This window comes from Callorhinus ursinus, unplaced genomic scaffold (assembly GCF_003265705.2).
Source record: "Callorhinus ursinus isolate GAN/ISIS: 27379988/994484 unplaced genomic scaffold, GSC_fseal_2.0 scaffold24, whole genome shotgun sequence".
Lineage (NCBI taxonomy): Eukaryota > Metazoa > Chordata > Mammalia > Carnivora > Otariidae > Callorhinus > Callorhinus ursinus.
Genome location: NW_027397086.1, coordinates 2,376,754 through 2,398,819, shown reverse-complemented (window position 1 = coordinate 2,398,819; position 22,066 = coordinate 2,376,754). Strand labels below are relative to the sequence as shown.

Genomic DNA, 22,066 nt, shown 5'->3' with positions numbered 1-22,066 from the left:
ATCTAGAACATTCTGTAATGATTTTTTTTAAAGATTTTATTTATTTATTTATTTATTTGTCAGTGAGAGAGAGAGAAGAGCACAAGCAGGGGGAGCAGCAGAGAGAGAGGGAGAAGCAGACTCCCTGCTGAGCAGGGAGCCCGATGGCGGGACTCGATCCCAGGACCCCGGGATCATGACCTGAGCCGAAGGCAGACCCTTAACCGACTGAGCCACCCAGGCGTCCCTCTGTAATGATTTTAATTTCTTTTTTTTTAAATGTGAAATACACATAACGTAAAATACCCTAACCATTAAGGCTGTGTATGGGGGTGGCCTCCATAAAGCCTGAGTGATTGGATGGGGCGGGGGCATCAGGGGCCTTGGTGTACTGGAACCTCCTCCTTGGGGCAGGTGGCAGGACAGGGCGCCCCGGGCGGGGGATCCATGGCATCTCGGGCTCTGCTGTGTGGGAGAGGTCAGGGGCAGGAGCTTGGCGTCTGGCAGATGTCCAGGACGTCTTTTGTGATCTGCCACACTGCTGTCATTTGTTGAAGTTCACCCAGAGCCTGGAAGGCAGGTGCTGTGGTGGTCTCCACCTCACGGATCAGGAAACTGAGGCCCGAAAAGGGGAAGTCACCTGCCCAGGGTCACACACAGGTCACGGATGGTCCTGGGATCGAGCCAGGTCTGACGGGGAAGGCTGAGCCCTTCCTTTTCAGTCCTTTAAACTCTAAAAAAAAAAAACTTTTTTTGTATTAGGGACTTCATGCATGCTCCATGCATGGAGCTAGTAATAATAAATAAAAGAAAAAGATCCTTCCCCCACCTGCTTTGCACCACACATGACGCTTGACTTGCTGGGAGTGTTTGTCCCGGAGTGTGACTTGGTCTGCAGGGGCCAAGGGGGACTTTTCTAAGGGAGACACCGAAGCCGAGAATGAAAGGGTGGGTGGGAGTCAGCAGGGTAGGGAGGAGAAGAGCAGGCTGAACAGAAGGCGTGCTGAGTGAAGGCCCTGAGCCAGGGCAAGACGTAACCTTCCCCAGCCTCAGTTTTCCCATCTGTAAAATGGGCATAATCGTCCTTGCCGCCTGGGCTCAGTGGGACCCTGGGGTGAAATTGTGCCTGGAGAGAACATAGCCATTTGCCTGGCCCTTAGTAGCCCCCAGGGGTAGTTGTTACACAGAAGAAAATACTTGTGGTAGACCCCCTCAAGCTCATGGGGTTCCCAGAGGCCATCTAGTTCAGCGGTTTTCAGCTGGAGTGGTTCCACTCCCAGGGGATATTTGGCCCTGTCTGGAGACCCTTTTGGTTGTCCTAACTTGGGGGCAGGTGCCACGGACATCTAGCGGATGGAGGCCAGGGACGCGGGACAGGCCCCCCTCTGAGAGTCATCCAACCCCAAATGTCAGAGGTGCTGGGATGGGGAAACCCTGACCCCTGGAGCTGGTCTGAGTCACTTATTTTACCAGCAGGGAAACTGAGGGGCATTGCAGGGAAGGGGTCCCTCAGGGTCCCTCTCTCAGCGAGATAGGATGGGGACGGGCTTGGTGCGCAGGGCCTGGGCTCCTGGAGCAGCTTTCCTGGTGGCTGCGCATCTGAAGGGGAGCGGGAGGGACCCGGTCCTGTTGGAACCTGAGGCCTGGGCCCTGGATGGGGGATGGAGTCACTCCGTCATCCTGGGGACAGGAGTCCTGGACATGAACTTCCTTATGAGGCAGCAGCCCCCCGCCGGCAGTGGGGTGGGGGCGTGTGCCTGGTGCGGGGTGTCCCGGCTCAGCCAGCCATGGGAGGTTGGGCTGCGCCTCAGGACTGGACCGTTTTGTCAAGTCCCGGCCTCAGAGCTGTGACGACTCACAGGGTGAGTTAGGGCTCTGGGGTAACTGGGGTGTCTGGGACAGCTCCCCCGTCTCTGCTCCGGCGAGGCAGGGTGCCCCCACCTTCTGATGATGAACAGCGGGGTGGCACAGCGTTTGGGGAGCACGACCTCACCATGCGTTTATGTGGCCATGTTTCCGCCTGGCTGAAGGAGGGGCGGGTGACATGGGAACCCGGGAGGCAGGAGACCCGGGTCTGAGCCCTGATCCTGCTGCTGACTTGCTGTGTGACCTTGAGCCAGCCTCTCGGCCTCTCTGGGCCCTCAGTTCCCTGTCACGGAGGGGTGGGGGACCATCAGTGGGTCTCTAGCCATCTGAAGGAAGCTCTCAGGTTCTGGCCAGGGTCCTCGGGGCTCAGGAAGAAGACACTGGATGCCTGGGCCCCGCCTCCGTCTGTCCCTGCCTGTCAGTTTGTATGCTGATCCGTCCATCCATCCATCCATCTCCCTGGACAGACATTTACTGAGCCCACATTGTACACCAGGGCCTGTGCCGGGCATGGGGCCCTGCAGCGTCAGGGAGGTTACAGTCGGATGGGGACACAGCCTGGAGACAGACAGGGTACGGTGTGCTGGGGTCTTCCGAGGGGGGAGGGAGCAGAGGAGCCTGTGAGGCTCTGGGGGGCCTGGCCAGCATTCGTGGAAGAAGTGACAGCTAAGCTGGGACTTGGTAATGGTAGGTGAGTGGATTAGCCCAATGAAGAGAAGGAAGATGTATGTTTTGCAGGCAGAGGGACCTGCAGGTACCAAGGCCTGGAGGCTGGAGATCGTATGGCAAGTTCTAGAAGGTGTGATTGGGTGTGGATTATGGAAGTGCCTGGCAAGAGGCGGCTCGGCCATGGGACTGGTGCAGCCTCTAATTGGTACTGCCTCCTGGGGGTGGGCTTCCTGGGGCCCTGGACCGTGACAGCCTCTGCGGGGGTAACCGGACAGACCCCCTCCCCGCAGTCTCCCCACTGAGGCTGGCCTCCCTGCGCCCCGCCAGCCCCCAATTACCACAGGGCCCCCACCGTGGGCCCAGGCAGCTGCTCTCCGAGCTGAGGACTCCTGCTGCCGAGCCAGCCGCCTTCTCCTCCAAGAGCCGCCCCCTGGGAGCCACCCGCAGGGACACTCCGAAGAGGCTTTTGTCTTCTCTTTATTGTTTTTAACAGTTTCTGCGGATCACTTAAGTAACATACATCCACTGTGGGAAATGAGAGGCTCTGGGGGAGGCCCCCACCCCGGCATCCAGAGTGATCTGGGGACAACAGAGCCTGTCCCCACGTGGACCATCAAGTCCTGGCACCAGGCTCGTCCCCTCCTCCTGCCCGGGGACCTGTCTTGGCCAGGGAGCCTGGGGCCATGGACCAGGTCTTGTCCCTGCAATGCTCCTGCTCCCTGGCCGTGTGTCCTGCCCAGGTATGAAGTTTGGAGCCCAGAGCACCCCGCTGGGAAGGAGAATTTAGAGGAGGGACCTGCACGGGGCTGGGTCCCTTCCTGGTACCAGTGTTTGGAAGGGCACCCGACCTCTTGCCTCATCTCTGAACCCCGGCATCACTGAACCCACCTCGCAGGGCAGGGGGGACTCACAAGGAGCAGCCACGAAGGCTGAGCTCCGTGCCCCGGGGCACAGAGCTGTTGCCGAAGGTCCAGGCGGAGGGTGGGTTGGGGCAGCCATCTGGTTACTGAGCAGGGAGCTGGCCTCCCTGGACCTCTTCTCCGCGTGCCCCTTCTATGACCGGACCCTGGCCACAGTGCCACCTCCCAGGGCCAAGCCCGGGGTGCCCGGAATCCCCTCCCTGGACACGAGGGTCTCCATTAGAACAGAACAACGGGGCAGGTGAGTCTCGGCAACCCCATGTCTCTGAGCATCTGGGCTCTTCAGTGTTCGCCTTCGACCCCCGCCTCAGCTCCGGTCTGGGTTTCGAGGATGAGCAAGTCCGTCTCCTCATCCTTCAAATGGGCTTCGCTGTAGACTGGCTCACCAGCCGCCGTGGGCGGTCCAGGAGAATGGGTTTGCAGCGAGGGGCCCCGAGAGCTAGGGGCTGGGAGCAGACAATGGCTCATCCCTCGCTAGCTTCCCTCTACGCGGGGAATCCCCCTCCTCCAGGTGCGTTGCTAAGCTACACACAAGAGCCAACTCATGAAATGCTTTACAACAACTCATCTGAGTTCATAATTACTAAAGATCATGCTGTTGGTGATTTTTTTATGCCCGGGCCTGGGGTAAGTATGTTAACGTCATCATCTCATCTGATCCCGACGAGATAGCTCTGAGAGCTGTCGCCTCTTCTATGAACGAGGGGATTGAGGCTCAGAGGGGAAGGCACTTGCCCAAGGTTGCACAGCCAGCAAGGGGCAAAGCTGGCACTCGGAGTATAAAGACATCAGCAGGCATCTGCAGGATCCTGTGCTGGGCACTGGGGATACGGGGTGGACAAGTCCAGCCGGAATAAACCAGGGTGCCCTCTGAGCTCGCTGCCCGGCTCCCGTGTCCGTCAGTGCAGATCCCTGGGAACAGGGGTGGGGGAGGGGGGTGTGCATATTGTAGGGTGCAGGCATGTGGGAGGAGCCAGCTGCCGGCCCCATATGGTGGCTCTGCCCACTCTGTGGTGCCAGGAAGGGCTCAGTGGGGGAGGCGGGAGAGCCTGGTGCAAGAGCGCCACTTTGGGGAGCTGGTTCGTGTGAGTTTTGTTTTAGCCCCACCGCATGGGGGGCAGGGCTGGGGGGCCAAGTGCTCTATGCACAGTGTTCATTCTCATGGCGTCTCTTCTTCCCCCTTGGACGGAGGAGGCTCGGAGAGATGCAGTCACCTATCCCAGACTGCCCAGCTAGCCGGAGGCAGAGCTGGGATGAGCCCCCGCTAGCACGTCCGCCCACCACCCCCATGGGGCACCATCTCTTTTGAACCAGGATTCACAGCCTCCCAGGGCACTGGGCAGGGGCTGCGGGCAGGTGGGTGATGTCGGTGCCTCCTTACCCTCTCTCGTTGGGTCTGCTGCCTCCAGGTACAAAGGCTTCATCAAGGACTGCCCCAGCGGGCAGCTGGATGCTGCAGGCTTCCAGAAAATCTATAAGCAGTTCTTCCCATTTGGAGATCCTACCAAGTTCGCCACGTTTGTTTTCAACGTCTTTGACGAAAACAAGGTGAGCTGGGGGTTGGCGGGGCCTGCGCCCGGCCCAGAGTGCCCTGCCTCCTGCAGGTGCCTGCGGCATCTCCGCATGCATGCTCTCCTGCCGGCGATCCCTTCTGGAGAAGGAACACACACACGCACACACACACGCACCCATTTTGCAGATGGGGAAACTGAGGCTCTGAGCAGCATACAATATGGGATCTTTTGTGCCTGGCTTCTTTCACTGAGCATCACGTTTTCAAGGCTCATCTGTGTTGTCGCATGTGACCCCTCCTGGGGATGGCCGTGCTGACAGTTGGCAGATCCACTGTCAGGGCGCCCACCGTCCTTAGCACTCTGTCCGTGCCCGCATTTTTCCAGGCTTCCTCATGTTCACGGTAGATTTGCTGTAACTTGTTTTCACGCTCTGTACTCTTGGGCACTTGGAATGTTTCCGTGCTGTCACTCGCCCGCTTTCTCCCCACGTGTCCTCGGGCTGACAGTCACACTGCCGAGCCCTGGGGAGAGCCCTGCCCTCAAAAGCCTGGAAGCCTGTAGTTCTAGGCCAAGGGAAAAGGGCATCTCCAGGAGGCCCTTGCCCAGAGAGGGTGTGTGTTGCTGGTGCCTTCTGGCTCTTTCTCCATCAGATGTGGAGCTGGGCTCTGCCTTTAGCTGCACTCCTGTCCCGCCTGCCTGGCCTGACCCAGCTGTAATCCTACCTCCCACCCCGTCCCTTGTCCCCTCTCCCACCCTCTCCACTTGGGCGTCCGTCCATCAGCCATGGGTATCTGGTGCCTGCCACCACCCATCATGCGCCCAGGGCCCAGCCTGACCAGAGACCCGGTACTGACCGGGGCCACCCTGCCCCTCTCTCCTGTCAGGACGGGCGGATCGAGTTCTCTGAGTTCATCCAGGCGCTGTCGGTGACCTCCAGGGGAACCCTGGACGAGAAGCTTCGGTGTAAGTCCTGTGCCTGGGTTCTGTCAGGCAGCCCCTGGCTGGGCCGAGGCCGGAGGGAGCCCAGATAACCGGGCCAGGTTGTGGGTCCAGGGCTGAGAGATGACCCAGATGTCTGGCCTTTCCAGGTCTCAGGAGCTTCCCTGGGGGTGGCCGTGTAGGAGGAACACAGCTTACCGAGGCAGGGTGGGCAGGTGGGGCGGTCAGTGGGTATAGACGTGGACCATGGGTGGTGTAGCCTTGCGTTAAAAGACCTGCTTCCAGTGCTGGCTGCACCTCTTGGGAGGCCGCTGTTTTGATGTCTGGTCTCATTCACCCAGCAGATATCCACAGGACGCGGCCACAGCGCGCCCTGGCCCGGAGGCTGGGAAGCCGCGGGAGAATCAGATAGACAGGCGCCCGCTGTCACGGCTGTCAGTCTAGCACGGGCACGGCTGTCAGTCTAGCACGGGGACATGATCTTGAAAAATCCCATAAAACTGCAGCCGAGGCGGGAAAGGGGTGGGTGAGCAGACAGGAGAGCACCTGGCTCTGAGAAGGGGCAGGAGCTGGCCCTGCGGGAGGGGGAACAGCATGTGCGAGGCCCTAGGGCGGAGCGGGCAGGGGCAAAAGGACGTCTGGAGAGAGGGTGGAAGCGGTTGAACCAGAATTCACCGCTTTCTTGGGCCTTGACGTTGCATTGCATTGGCAACAAGAAAACAGTGCAGTTTCTTTTTCTTTCTTTTTTTCTTTTTTTTTTAGGAATAAAGGAGGGTTTTATTCATGTAAAAGCTACCCCCCCGCCCCCATCCCAGGCATATTATTTTATTTTCTAAGTTGACCGGAGCAGGAGGCTGCGTGATTGTGGGAGGGGAGGGGGTGGAGAGGAGGCGGAGACTGGGGAGGGCGGGGGCGGGGGGAGGGAGGCCGTTAGGGGTTCCCCCCGCCCCTCTCAACCCCAGCCCCTGCTGTACAGACCCAGAGCCCCCTTCTTTTTACTTTTGGTTCCTTTATTTTAAACCCTACTTGAAATGGTACCCGTGTCGTGTGTGTGTGTGTTTGTCTCTGTACATCCCTGTTTGTCCTGATGTGAATCCTCTGCGGATGAGTAATGGGACCCCCCACCACCCCGCATGCTGGGGTGGGGTGGGGTCGGAGGGGCGTGGCAGAGCCTGCCGGACCCCGCCTTGCGCTGGGGCTGACTCCGCCCCGCTGCTTGATCACAGGGGCCTTCAAGCTCTACGATCTGGATAACGACGGCTACATCACCAGGAACGAGATGCTGGACATTGTGGATGCCATTTACCAGATGGTGGTGAGGCCTGGGCCCTATGGGGTAGGAGAGGCAGGAGGGGCATCACGTTTGGGGACAGGGCCTGGTCGGCCCCGAGGGAGCCCGCTCGCGTAGCCGCTCTCCCGCCCGGGCTGAGAGTTGGCCAGGGGAGGGGTCACTGTGCGCATCTGCGAGGTGGGCCGAGGCTGCGGGGGCAGAGTGTTCCAGAGCAGGAGGCAGAGAGGGCCGGGGTGGGGGGCGGGGAGTGGGAGGAAGAGCAGTCCACATCTGGAACCCGCCCAGATCTGGGGGGCAGACTTTTGGCCAGGACCCCAAAGCCGGAGTGCCAGGAGCCTAGCACCCACCTTGTCTCTCTCTGGCAGGGGAACACCGTGGAGCTCCCCGAGGAGGAAAACACCCCCGAGAAGAGGGTGGACCGGATCTTCGCCATGATGGACAAGGTGAGCGCGGGTGAGGCTGGTCCTTGACCAGGGAGGTAAGGCGTGGGGGCCAGGCCCTGGGCCCCAGTGGGTGGGCCGTGCAGACCCTCGGCGATGCATAGATGTTCAGTGCAGGTCAGCAGCCATCCCTATCAAACGTCCAGAGCTTTAAGTAAGTTTAGCCAACACTTCTTCTTTCCCCAGCTAAATTCCTTTTTTTTTTTTTTTTTGAGATTTTATTTATTCATTTGAGACACAGAGATACAAAGAGGGAGAGAGCAGGGGCGCCTGGGTGGCTCAGTTGTAAAGCGTCTGCCTTCGGCTCAGGTCATGATCCCAGGGTCCTGGGATCTCCTGGGATCGAGCCCCGCATCGGGCTCCCTGCTCGGCGGGAAGCCTGCTTCTCCCTTTCCCGCTCCCCCTGCTTGTGTTCCCTCTCTCACTGTGTCTCTCTGTCAAATAAATAAATAAAATCTTAAAAAGCAAAAAAACAGAGAGCATGAGCAGGGGGAGAGGCAGAGGGAGAGGGAGAAGCAGGCTCTCCGCAGAGCAGGGAGCCCAATGTGGGGCTTGATCCCAGGACCCTGGGACCATGACCTGAGCAGAAGGCAGACGCTTAACCATCTGAGCCACCCAGGTGTCCCTCCCCGGCTAAATTCTTAACCGTTTTTACTTCTTGACCTGGACTCCTTTGACATACTGGAGAAGTCTCTGGGCGTCTCACAATAACGGTTTTCAGTGCATCAAATCAAATCCATAGGATCAAAAAGGAAGCTAATGATTTTGGAATACAGACATCAAAATATTTTTTAAAAAGAATTCGTGATAGGGCGCCTGGGTGGCTCAGTTGGTTAAGCGACTGCCTTCGGCTCAGGTCATGATCCTGGAGTCCCGGGATCGAGTCCCGCATTGGGCTCCCTGCTCAGCGGGGAGTCTGCTTCTCCCTCTGACTCTCTTCCCTCTCATGCTCTCTCTCTCTCATTCTCTCTCTCTCAAATAAATAAATAAAATCTTTAAAAAAGAAAAAGAATTCGTGATAGAGCATTCTGTGAGCTTCTTTAGGAATGCATTAAATAAGGAGGTATAGTAGTGGGTGTCACCACCCCCCAGTTTCAAAGCGGTGACAGACGTACATGATGCCCGCACGTCATTGCCTATGACCCCCACGGTTGACACAGGTCCCAGGTGCGGCTGGTTCTCTTGGGCATTGTCACTTACCGTCATTGTGGATGGAAAAGCTAAATTTCAGTTAGAAGTTAGCAAATAGAAAGACCTCGTTTTTTTCCCCATCTAAGTTTACAGACCTGCTGCATTCTAGCCACAGACCCCAGGTTAAGAAATCCTTGTTTGGCTCTTCCCCTAAGCGGCCTGAGGTGACCTCTGAAAATGGTTCGCTATTCGCTTGACCCAGAAAACCCTACGAAATCATGTAAATCAAGAAGTTCAAATCTTTGTGTTCACTCTAAGAACACACGTGAAACTGCCCAGGCCATCAAGGGTATGCATATCCGAAAAGCCACCAAGTATCTGAAAGACGTCACTTTACAGAAGCAGTGTGTGCCATTCCGTCGCTACCGTGGTGGAGTTGGTAGGTGTGCCCAGGCCAAACAGTGGGGCTGGACACAGGGTCGGTGGCCCAAGAAGAGTGCTGAATTTTTACTGCACATGCTTAAAAATGCAGAGAGTGATGCTGAACGTAAGGGTTTAGATGTTGATTCTCTGGTCATTGAGCACATCCAGGTGAACAAAGCCCCCAAGATGCGGCGTAGAACGTACAGGGCTCATGGTCGGATTAACCCATACATGAGCTCTCCCTGCCACATTGAGATGATCCTTACTGAAAAAGAGCAGATTGTACCTAAACCAGAAGAGGAGGTTGTACAGAAGGAAAAGATATCCCAGAAGAAGCAAAAACTTAGGGCCCAGGAGTAAATTCTGCAGAATGAATGCAAATAAAAATAAAAAGAGAGAAAAAAAAATCCCTGTTTGTATCAAACTTTTTTTTTTAAGTGAAATAAGTTTGTATTTATTGGAAATTTGATATGGTGATGGTAGGGCAACCCAGTATCACTTGCCTTAAATCAAAGAACACAAATTACAGTGACAGTGGCCTTTTTTTTTTTTTTTTTAATTTTACTTATTTGACAGAGAGAATGAGAGAGAGAGCACAAGCAGGGGGAGCGGGAGAGGGAGAAGCATGCCTCCTGCTGAGCAGGACCCCGGGATCATGACCTGAGCCAAAGGCAGACACTTAACTGGCTGAGCCACCCAGGCGCTCCTGACAGTGGGCTAATTACTAGTATGTCCTGGCTGGATCCAGGTGCTTGCCCTGAAAGTTAGAGCCTGAGATCAGCACGTGTCAGAGAGGCAGGGAAGACCTCTAGGTTCAGACTGCGCTGGTCTCTTGGCGTTGATCAAAAGATGCATCCAGAGCGTGTGGAGCGAGGGATACTGACTTTGTCACGGGGCGGTTCGATGCTGTTTAATGCCAAGGCCACACACTCCTTAAATCTCCCCGACTCATACGTCCCTTATTTAGGGAAACAGAGCCCACCACCCACCCAGACTGGTGTAAATTCTACCTTCCCCAGTGACTAGCCATGGGGCCCTGGGGAGGTGACGAAGCCTCAGTTTTCTTACCAGCAAAATGGGGATAAGAGCAGTGCCTCTTTTTAGGGCGGCCGTGAGGAGCCCCTGAGACCAAGCATGGGACGCATGGCATCTTCAGGGCCCGCAGTGAGCCATCTCTCCGGGCCTTTCCTGGGTTTCCCTGAGAGATGCTCCAGAGGCAGGGATTCTGGCCCAAATCACCACTACCCCGAGAGACCCACTCAAGCCCTTTTTCTTGAGCTCCACTGGGTCTCGTGGCGTCTGGTGTAGGCTGCTCCGGGAGTGGTTTAAATGCCCTTGCAAGAGTGACCCCACAGAAATGCAGTGGGCCCTCAGCCCTTGGGGATTAACCACCATTTTTGGGAATTCATTGCAGTGATAATGGTAAGTATGGAGTTAGGGGTCCAGGGTCACGTACCCAAGGTCACCTTGCCAGGAAGTGCCGGGGTCTCCCTTGACCCCTGATTCCTCCTACCTAGCGAGGTGCACTGCCTCCTTCCTGACCTAAATTTGGAAGCTGTCTCCGGGCCAGTCCTGGGATGGGCTTGGGGAGCAGGTGTCCAGGGTCCAGGCCAGAGGCCCCTATCCGCGGAGGCTTGTCTCCCCGCCTTCAGCCACCTCTCTGCTTGCAGAACGCCGACGGGAAGCTGACCCTGCAGGAATTCCAGGAAGGATCGAAGGCAGACCCCTCCATCGTGCAGGCGCTGTCCCTCTATGACGGGCTGGTATAGTCCACGGCCCAGAGCCGGGGTGAGTGGAGGGGAACCTGGGGCTTGGGTTGGGGGCCGGGGGGGGGGGGCAGGAAGCCAGTCACAGGGCACCTAGGATTCGCTGGGTCTCTTGGCAGTCCTTGGGGTCTGCCCAGCTGGAGACGAGCTGGTAGGAGGGCCTGGAGGTGGGCTTCAGATCAGCTACAGCCTTTCTATTTTTGTCATTTTTATATGCCCGGATTCGGCCCGAGAGTTTGCTTAAGTAGAAGTTTCCCTGGATTGGAAACGCTTTGAAAAGCACAGTTGTTGGGGGACGGGGAGCGCAAGGGCTGTGCACGCCCTCCGGGTGTGGCCCGTGGAAGCCCTGAGTGAGCCCTCTGGCTCCCTTGTTCAGTAGCTCAGATACGGTTTCTCGTTTCCTCCAGTCGGGTTTGCCGGAAGTGCTGAGCCATAGCGCCAGAGAGGGCTCTGAGGCCGGGAGAGGACGGCCTCCGTTTTTCTTCCCGATTCTCCCCTACCTCTTTTTTCTGCCTCCTCTCTGTTCTGTCCTCCGTGTTGTGTGCGAGGAATGGGGGTGTTGCCCCCCCCAGGGTCATTCTTGAACATGCCTTCTGGTGGAGGGATGATGCGTTCCCTTGGTGTGTATCTTTTAGGAGGATCGTGGGACCCAGGATGTGTGTGTGTTCGGCTTCACTGGAGGCCACTCGAGGCTTCCCGTGTGGCTCCCCCCGAGTTTTAGACCCCACCAGCACTGCCTCAGAGTTCCAGTTGCTCTGCAACCCGGCCAACACTGGATATTCTCTGTCTTTTACATTTTACACATTCTGGTGGGTGTGTTGTGACGGGGTATAATTTTAATTTGCCTTTCTCCGGTGAGCACGGACGTCAGGTCGCTGGTCATGTGTATGGCATCCTGTTGGGAAGTGCCGTCTTAGTTATCAATTGCTGAATGCTCAGTTACCTCAAAACTGCCGCTGAAAAGAACAGACGTCAGGAATTTGGGCACAGCTTAGCTGGGGGCCTTTGGCTTGAGGTCTCTCATGAGGATGTAGTCAAGCTGTCAGCAAGGTTGACCAGCCATCCCCGTTTGCCCAGGACTGTCCCAGATTTTGCACAGAAAGTCTCAAATTCTAGGAAACTCCTCAGCCTCAGGTAACCTGGATAACCCTCAGGTGCTGGCCAGGGCCGTGGTGTCATCTGAAGGTTGGGTGGGGGAGCACCCACTTCCCAGCTCACTCACTTGGATCGGCAGCCTGGGTCCTCACCGTGGGGACTTCTGCACAGGGCTGCTGGCTTCCGTCAGGGGGAGCCTCCTAGGAGGGAGGGGGAGCGAGAACCTGAGATGCAGGCGTCCATCTTCTCATAACCTAATCTTGGAAGTGACACCTCATCACTTTTTTTTCAGGAGTGCCTTGGCTACGTTAGGCTATGTGCATTTCTATATAGATTTTAGAATGAATGTGTCCATTTCTCTAGACACATGCACACATTGAGGTTTTGATTGGGACTGAGTTGAATCTACAGTTCAGTTTGGGGGAGAATTGGCATCTTTGTTGTGTGGAGTGTTCCAATCCATGAAAACGGTATATCCATTCATTTAGGTCTTTCATATTTTTCCTCTAGGACATTTTATTGATTTCAGCTAAAAAATCTTTCACATCTTATGATAGATTTATTCCTGGATATTCAGGGTTTTTTTTTTTTAAATTGTATTTCCTGTTTATTTCTGGTTTCTAGAAATTCAGTTGGTTTTTGTTTATTGATGATATATTTAATGGTCCTGCTAACGTCACTTATCAAATCTAAGAATCTACCTTCAATTCCTTGTGACTGTCTATGCTTTATTTCTTCCTCTCCTGTCCTTCCACCATCTGTTTCTTTGTCCTGCTTCCTTGCACTGGCTGGGCCCTCCAGTGCAGTGTCACTTAGGAGTAGCGATGGTGAGCATTTTTGTCTCACTCTTGGTCTGGGGGACAGCTTTCAATAATTCACTATTAGTGGGAAGCCTGGGTGGCTCAGCTGGTTGAGCGTCTGCTTTCGGCCAAGGTCGTGATCCCAGTGTCCTGGGATTGGGTCCCGCATCGGGCTCCTTGCTTGGCGGGGAGTCTGCTTCTCCCTCTCCCTGCTTGTGTTCTTTCTCTCTCTCTGATAGATAAATAAATAAAGTCTTTAAAAAAAATAATTCACTATTAGTTAGATTAGTTAAGTTATAATTAACTCAATAATTATTATTAGAATGTCTGGTATAGGTCTTCCGTTGGTAGGTTTTATCAGATTTAGAAATTTCCTTTTCTAGCTCACCAGGAGTTGTTTTTTATTTATGTTTATTTATTTTAAGTAATTGCTACACCCAACGTGGGGCTCATACAACCCCGAGATCAAGAGTCCCAAGCTCTTCCAACTGAGCCATCCAGGCGCCCCTCCTAGGAGTTTTTTTTTTTTTTTTTTTAAGATTTATTTATTTATTTTGGGGGATTATGCTGTTCTGAAGTTTCTATGAGGCTGCTGCTGTTGATGATTTTACACAAGAAATCCTTTTCCATTGAAGAGACCTTAGACAGTATGTTGAAACAGAACACAAGAAGTTTATTTTTAAAAACCTTCATGTATAACCCAGATGTAACCACTGTGAGCATTTTGGGTCCAGGGTGATTCAAAAGGAATCGAACACTCACAAAAATAACTGGGTCACATGGGGATATATAATCAAACCAATTTCTAAAGAAACCACCATAGTTATTTCTCTGATCTTAGAAGCACTCGGTATGTGGCTTTGGGTCCCATGGTGTGTATGATCCATTGTCTCATTTCCCAGAGGCTTCTTTTGTGAATTACCACAGTGGCCTCCTGTGACATGCTGCTTTGTCTCCCGCAGGCTGTGGAAAAAGTGGTACAAACATAGCTTCTTGATATATCCGCCCCCCAGAAAAACTCACGCAGTGTCACTAATTTCTTTATGGTGTGTGATTATCTTTCAGTCACCCTAATTGTTTCTGCCTTACGGTTTTCTGTGAACACATATGTGTCTGTATTTCCTCAGTAACAATGAGTTCATAACCATATGTTGTTGGCTGTTGTTGTTTTTTTTTTTTTTTATGAACAACTTATAGGAAACATTTATGTTTTCTTTTGGAGACTCAACACTAAGAAAAGAGTTTTTTTTGTTTTTGTTTGTTTGTTTTTAGAGAAAGAGAAAGAGCACACACGAGCTGTGGGGAGGGGCAGAGGGAGAGGGAGAGAGAGAATCTCAAGCAGGCTCCACGCCCAGTGTGGAGCCCAGTCCAGGGCTCGATTTCATGACCCTGAGATCATGAGCTGCACCACAATCAAGAGTCAGTGGCTTAACTGACTGAACCACCCAGGCACCCCAAGAAAAACGATTTTTAACGTGTTTTACCCAACTTGGCACAAAGTTCACATCATGCTGTGTCTGCACAGGCTTTCCTTAACACCATGTATGGAGACACGCATCTGAGCCTCACCAGCAACATGGCGGCCAAGAAGATGTTACTTTATTTCCACGATGAGCTTTTCAGACAGCCTTTCTATAGCTCGTCCCGAAAATTGCCCTCTTCCTGTTCTCAGGCTTGTCCTAGAACCTACTGGATAGTAACTAGATCCAACTTGTGTTCCATCATTTTTGTGATTGATTTGCCTTCTCAGATTCCTGATGTATCCTAATTGTTAGATAAGTTACCGTTACACAATCCACTGAGCCACCCAGGAACTGAGATCCTGCCTATTTTCTACATCAGTAAAAATGTGGTTCGACACCATCGTTTTTAATAGCTGCATGGTATTCTGTTGTATAGTCGGGCCATAATTTACCCAGTCCTGTGCTGTGGGACACTTAGGCTGTTGGAAATCTTGAAGTGGATTTTTAAAAAAAAAAAACAACTTCGTATTCACAAGCAGTGGTGGAGGGAATGGTGTAATCCCGTTACGGACCACCCTCCTTCAGAATCACCAATTCACTGCCAATCTTGTACTCTCTCTACCCTCCATGTGCACCTTTGGAGTGGGTTAATTTGAAGCAAATTCAAGACAGTCTATCGTTTCATACATAAATATTTCAAAATGTATTCCTAAAAGATAACAATCCTTTACAAAATCCATAATAGTAGAAAAATCAATACATTATAATGCCTTAATACCTCCCACCCTGCAGCTGGTATTCCCATTTCCTATTACTTCACAGGTTTTTGTTTATTGGAATCAAAATCTGAATAAATTCCACCTATTGCAACTGGTTGATAGGTCTCTCAAGTTTATTTTAATCTGTTTCCCCTTCCCTTTTTGGCTTGCTGTTCGTTGAGAAACACGTTCGGTAGAGTCTCCTCCATCTGTGGTTTGTGGATTGCGCCCCTGTGGTAGTTCTCACATGTTCTTTGGTTCCCTGTACTTCCTGGAAATGGGCAGTTAGATCTGCAGGCTTGCCTCAGTTTGGTCCTCAGCACTCAGTTTGGTCCACCTCGTCAAGAACGCCTCCTCAGTGGGGCTGCCTGTGTCCACCAGGTAGCTCATGAGGTCATGTGACATCAGCAGCCATTGGTGATGACTGCTTCATTCATTCATTCTGTAGGTGATGTCCTAAAGCTGTCTGTCCTTCTTTGTTTGTGGCTCGGTTGCTTCTACGCAGGGAACCTTCCCCTCATCAACTATTTCGTTACTCTAAAACCTAGTTTTTAATTGGAAAGTCAGGATAGATACTCGATTCTTCCTCCTTTTCAATTTTCAAAATGAGTTGGATTCTAATATCCTTTTGAGGTAACCAATGGCTTTTTTTTTTAAACATACAATCATGAATTTATGGATTTAAATGCATTTGGTGAGTTTCATCATGTTTGCGGTTTTCACCACAACACTGCGGATCGTAAGGGTTCACAGATTGCCACAGAAGGCAAAGCATGTGATTAGAAACTCAGCCAAGCGCCCCAGGGTTGGCATGAGGACGGAAGGCTGAGAGGACACAGTCCTCTCCCTGGGTGACTCTTCCCCCCACCTGCACTGCGGCAGCCACCCCAACCCTGGTCCTGTGGGGCCTTCCTACTCCTCCAGGGCTACCGCCACCTGACTGACCCAGATGATGCTTTCAGGTCATCTCACACAGATCTGGGAAGTGGCCTCTTTTGGATCAGACACCTACGCCCATGCAGTTGGGGGAGCAGGGACACGGGATTTAAGTGGAGCAGGTTATGGGAAGGATCTGTGGATGGCGCAGACGCCAACAGACAGGACGGTCCTCCGTGCCCTTTTTTCCAAAGTATATCAAGGCGACATTCACCTAACATAAAATCAATCACTTTCTTATAAAAAAAATTTTTTTTACTTATTTATTTATTTTAAGGAGGCTCTACACCCATCATGGGGCTTGAACTCATGACCCTGAGATCAAGAGTCGCAAGCTGTAGCGACTGAGCCAATAGGGTGCCCCGTCCCAGAGGGGAAGAGTGGGTTCCAATGAACCATTTCCAAGCGAACAATTCAGTGGCATTTCGTACATTCGCAACGATGTGCAACCACCACCTCTGTCTAGTTTCAAAATGTCTGTATCCCTCCAAAATCAAATGCCAAATCCACTACACAGTTTCTCCCCATCCCCCCCTGCAAGTAAGCCCCCAGCAGCCCCAGCCTGCCTTCTGCCTCTGTGGATTTGCCTATCTGGGACATTTCCTAGAAGTGAAATCCGTGGCCTTTTTAGTCTGGTTCTTTTCACTCAGTGCAATGTTTCCCAGGTCCATCCATGCTGCAGCGCGTGTCAGGACTTCGTTCCTTCTTATGGCTGAGTCGTGCTCCTCTGTATGGACAGAGCGCATTTTGTTCATCCACTGATCCATTGGAGGACATCTGGGTTTCCACCTTTTGGGACAACTGTGAACAGTGCTGCCATGAACATGGGTGTCCATGGCTTTGAGTCCCGATTTTCAGTTCTTTGGGGTGTATCCCTAGGAGTGGGAATGCTGGATCCTGTGGTAACTCTGTGTTTAACTTTCTGAGGAACCGCCAGACCGTTTTCCATGCATCTGCGCCATGTTACCTACACCAGCAAGGTTTGGGGGGCCCGGGTTCGCCACACGCTCACCAAAACTTGTTTCCCTGTGTTCTGAGGAGAGCCACCCTAGTGGGTGTGAAGTGGTGTCTTAGTGTGGTTTTTCTTTGCGCTTCCCTGACGACTCATTCCGTTGAGCCTGTTGGCCACGCCATGCCAACTCAATGGTTGCCCATCACGTGATGCTCTGGCTGCATCCTGTGTATCCAGCCAGCTCCCCGTTAGCGGACGCTGAGTTGCTCCCTCCCTTTTTATTTTGCTATTACAGATGATTTTACTGAGGGAAACCCCTTCTTTCTTTCTTTCTTTTTTTTTTTAAATTTTATTTATTTATTTGACAGAGAAAGAGAGGGAGAGAGAGAGCATGAGCAGGGGGAGCGGCAGGCAGAGGCAGAGGGAGAAGCAGACTCCCCAGTGAACAGGGAGCCCGATGCGGGGCTCGATCCCAGGACCCCGGGACCATGACCTGAGCCGAAGGTAGACGCTTCACCGACGGCGCCACCCAGGCGCCCCCACCTGACTTATTTCTTAAGGATGAATACTAAGCACCAAATGGGTGGATCAGAGGGTGTGCACATTGAATTTTAGGACTTCTGACAGAATGCCACCCTGCACCCTCGCTGACTCTCCCGCCAGCCCTGTAGGGGTGCGTCCCTGGCAGCCAGCTCTGCACCTGTCTCACCTCCTTGTGTCTTCCAGATGCCTGGGAACCACTCACCTCCTCCCGTGCCATGAGGCCACCTCCGCCCCAACACCACCCTCCTGTGTCCACCCAGCCTTTCTCCGCATCCATACCCAGCCGGGCCGCCCTGGAACCGTGAGGCCCAGCTCTCCTCCCCCCAGCCCTGCACCCACCACCGCCTGAAGCCACTGGCTCCAATTGCCAACCACCTCTGCTTGTCCAGAAACCAACACGGAACGGAAAAGGCTCTAGCCCTCTGCAAAACCAAGGACTCGGCTGCTTCGCAGGCAGCCTCTGGGTCCCTCCCGCTCTCCTGCGCGTGTGCTTTTGTTTTTTTATTTCAAACAGACATTGAAAAAGAAAAAACAAAACAAAACTACCTTCTGTCCTAGAAGGTACAGACTGACAGATGGGGAGAAGGCTACCGTTGACCTCAGAGAACACTGCCTCCTGCCTCGGCCGTCCTTTGGCAGCTGGAGAGGCCACAGGAAGTCACGGCCTCAGCCACGATGCGCTCGGGGTGTCGGGGGGGCCCACCTGATTAACGTTATTTGTCGTCCCTTCCTCGAGCAGCGAAACCACCCGCGTGGCTAGGATGATCATGATGATGATGATGATGATGATTTTTTTGTGATAACAGTATTGTGCTTTTTGTGGGGAAAGTGAGTTTTTTTTATACATATATAATTGATATCTTTTATTTATTGGTTGTTAACTGTTGCTGCTGCCTCGTGTGTCCAAAGCTCCCAGGGATGTGGGGCCTACCGTTTACAAGTGCACGCCCTCGCCCACCTGCCCACCTGCGCTTGGGAGGATGGTGGCCTGCAGCGGCCTAGAAGCCAAAAAACTTTCTCTCTCTCTCTCTCTCTCTCTTTTTTTTTTTTTTCCCAGATACTGTGCTCGATGTTTGGAGAGGGGGAAGGGTGGCTTTCTTAAATGGCTAATGCACTGTTTCCCCCCACCCCCAGCCCAAATGCCTCCTCTTGAACCCCTTTTCTCTGCTTCCTGTCCACACTCCCCATCCTGTGTCTTCCTCTGGGTCCACAGCATCTTTTCTGAGGACAAACAGGGGATATCTTTTGGTTTCTCCACTCTTGCTTTGGTGTTTGCAGCAGCACGGAGCCTGGGAGCCAACAAGGCAGGACTGGGTACATTAGGAAAGGGGAGGAGGGCACTCTTTGCAAGCAGGTGAGCAGAGGGAAGGGCTCCTTCTCCCTCCGTGGTGGATTTTGAAAACCGTCACTCAGTTCTCTCCCACTTGCTTTTCTGCCTGCCAGTCTGCCTTGTCCGGTAGACCACAGAGCATCCTTCTTCCCTTTCCTCTCTCAGCTCAGATGCTGGGAGGGAGGGCAGGAGGGAAGGGGCACAGGCAATCCCATTCAGTAGTGGCTGCTCCTAGGGGCTCTGGCCCACATGCGCTCATAGGAAGCTTCTAACCCCGCCTGCCACCGAGACAGGATGGCCCTGGAACTGCCACCAGGAAAGTCAGATGACCTTGGACCGAGGCCAGGAACCTGCAGCTGGCCCTGCTCTGTGCTTGTGGGCAGGCCCCAGCCCTCTCTGGGCCCCAGCTACCCCAGCTGCAGAACCAGGAGGCTTGGGCTGCTTGAACTGGAAGGTCCTCTTCCATGCTGACAGTGTATAATCGTAAGGCGGGGTCTTTTACAGTTTATGATTCTGCGGTCTGCGGCTAAGTTTGCCAGACCCCAACAGACACGAGATCCGTCTGAGTCACTATTTTGTCTCTTGGCACAAGTCTCTGGGGACATGGCAGCTGCTGGTTGTGTTGTGTGGGGTCAGATGACCTACCTGGTTCTCTCTGCAGTTCTTCCTGGTCCCTGCTGGACTCTTGAACTGTCTTTTTGGCCCAGAACTAGTCCTCATCGAAGGAAGTCTTCTGGCATGGGAAGCAGCCTCCCAGACTATGTAGGGCCCAGCCTGACTCTAGAATTCCTGCTTCTTTGCAAAGTCAGCAGCCTGTCCTCTCCCTGCTTACTCCAGCCCCAGGAGAGGAAAAGCTGGCCCTTGGTTCTCACTTTGAATTGTCCTTGGTCTTCACTTTGCACTTTCCCAGGAGGCCAGGGCGTCTGCTAATTAACCCAGAGCACGGCTCTGCCAGCGTGGGTCTTGCATGTCCGTTCCCGCTGGCTGGACCGCTCAGCCAGTCCCTGACTCCCTTCTTGCTCAGCAGAGCCCGTGGCTGTCCCCAACCTCTGCTGTAAGCCCCCAGATTCCGCGGGTACCGGGAGCGCTTTGATCTTCACAGGTGACTTTGCAGGTTGGGCCCCTCAAGGCCCCTGCAGTCACCTTCCTACTCAGGCCACTGGCTCAGGAGCCCCAGGACTCCCCCACCCAATCCTGGCTCTGGCCTAGGACCTTAGGGCAGGAGATTGACTTGGTGGCTTGGGGCTGGAGGAGGGGAGAGGGGGGCCCTTCCCCATGTCACATTACTTCTCTGGCTTCTGCCTGAGCCTCGATTTGCGTCTCTGGCCCAGTGGGGAGGAGCTGTCGAGCAGCCCGTGCTAGAGGCATCATCTCGGTGAGGGACTTGTCGTTAAGAATCATCCAGGCTTATGCGTGTGGATTCCCCCCCCCGCCCCCCCCCCCCCAGCTCAGGCATCAGTTCCCAGGCGTCTATGAGCATCTGCCCATGAGGCCTCCCTCCTCCCTTCTTGCCCTCTGTCCTGTTGGTTTGGAGCCACGGGTGTGGCTTTTGGCCTTAGCAGGCCTCCTGTGGCCCCATGGCTCAGGCGCACCTTGGGTCCATGCCCGGGGACAGCCCAGAGCTGCCGGAAGGGCCAGCCTTCTTCCTGGCAGGGTGCTGGACTTTGGGCCGCTTGTGCCCGAGGTTGCCGGGCAGGGACAGTTCTGTCCCCACCTCTCACCAGGCCTCTAGATCTGGAATTCTGAGCAGCTGTGGGCCTCTGTCCCCAGCAGCGATTTCCACCCGAGGCCCAGGCCGGTCACATGCTGCTCTCTGGGGGTTCCAGACCCACCGGACGCCAGGCTCTCCGTCCCTCTGCCGACCCTTCTCTCCTCGTCCCCTGGACCAGGAGCAGCGGCCCTGGCCTCTTCCTCACAGCGTCTGCTCCCACTCTGTGTGGATGGCACCGAGGAGAATGCCAGAGTTCCCGATATGTGACCAGGCAACGTTTTGAGTAACGTCGGGGCAAACCGTGTGTGTCTCCTCCTTTCCCCAGAAATGCTTTTCAGTTTGACAGCCAACTTCCTAGACGACAGGCACACCTGGGCTTTCGGGAACCTGTCTTTTCTCTGAGGGGAGGAAGGTTGGGGGGGCCTTGGCTCCCCGGGAGAGGCAGCCTCTCTCTGGAGCTAAGCCCCACTGCGCGCCCAGCGCAAAGCTACCCGGTTCTCGGCGCAGCCTCGCCTCCGCGTCTGGGGATCCAAGGGGACGCCGGCGCGCCCCCTGGTGGCGGGGATCTGCAAAGGCATGTGGGGACCCCCCACAGGCCAAACAGGAGCTTGGAGGGGGCAGCGGGAGGCGGGGGAGCGGAGGAGGGGGCTCCGATCTCGCCCGGGCTCTGGGCCCCAGCCCCGCATTTTTGGCAGCGTGTCTCCCAGATGCCCCTCTTCTAGGTCTCCCCGCTCTCTGCCCCCCCCCCGCCGGGATAGCAAGTTAATTAAGTTAATTAGCATAAGGGCACAGTGATGGGAAGCATTGCCCTCTACCCATTTTTTTAATATCTGCGGAATAAACCCAATGGTTGATTTTTGACTGAATAAAAGGCTTTTGTTGAATAAACAGCTGGTCCCATCTTCTGTCTTGGCATCTAGGGTCAGGCTCTGTCTACCGCCCGGAACTGGGACAGACGCAGAACCCCCCTCCTCCCCTGCCCCTGCCCCTCGCCCCTCAGCCTGCACACTTCCGTTTTCCCTAAGTCTTTGCAGGGGCCCGGGGCTCCACGGAGGGCCACACCCCCCCCCCCCCAGTCTGGCTCCCTGACCAGCTTTCTCTGAGACTCGGGGCGGGTCGCTCGTGCTCAGTTCCTCTGTCCCTCAGATGGAAGCAGGTGTCTGCTCAGCCCCCCTCACAGGGCCAAGTGAGGAGCGGAGAGCGGGCATGAACGTAGGGGTCAGAGCACCTTGCAGAGGTGGGAGGCCAGTGGGGCGGTCTCAGTTGTCTGGGTGCCCTGACCCGCTGTCTGCCACTTGGTAAAGGAATTTGGGCAACTCTTAACCAAAAAAAAAAAAAAAAAAAAAAAGGAAAGTGTAATGTTTCCTGGCTATGGTTGTTTTCTTTCTGTTTGCCTTTCCAACCCCTCTCTGAGCCTCTTTTTGGGGTGCTGTCCTGTCTGAATCCGCTGGTTTGTGTCTCTGGGAAAGAAGCAGGCCCTTGCCCTGTGGTGCAGGTGGGGGAGGGGGAGGCCCCAGGGTGGACAAGGGCCACCTCGTGT

At 54.2% G+C, this 22,066-nt stretch overlaps 1 protein-coding gene across 5 annotated transcripts in view; it reads left to right on the top strand.

Moving 5' to 3' along the window:
* Positions 1-21,414, top strand: part of NCS1 (neuronal calcium sensor 1) — a 51,308-nt gene extending 29,894 nt beyond the window's left edge. For 2 of the 5 annotated variants that reach the window (XM_025888199.2, XM_025888201.2), the window contains exons 3-8: positions 4,844-4,982; positions 5,833-5,911; positions 7,114-7,202; positions 7,544-7,621; positions 10,843-10,960; positions 17,669-21,414. In XM_025888199.2, coding sequence (XP_025743984.1) covers positions 4,844-4,982; positions 5,833-5,911; positions 7,114-7,202; positions 7,544-7,621; positions 10,843-10,941 — 484 coding nt within the window. In that variant the 3' untranslated portion in view covers positions 10,942-10,960; positions 17,669-21,414. The other 3 variants (XM_025888200.2, XM_025888203.1, XM_073905609.1) reach the window with 3 other exon arrangements.
* The last annotated feature ends 652 nt before the right edge of the window (positions 21,415-22,066 follow it).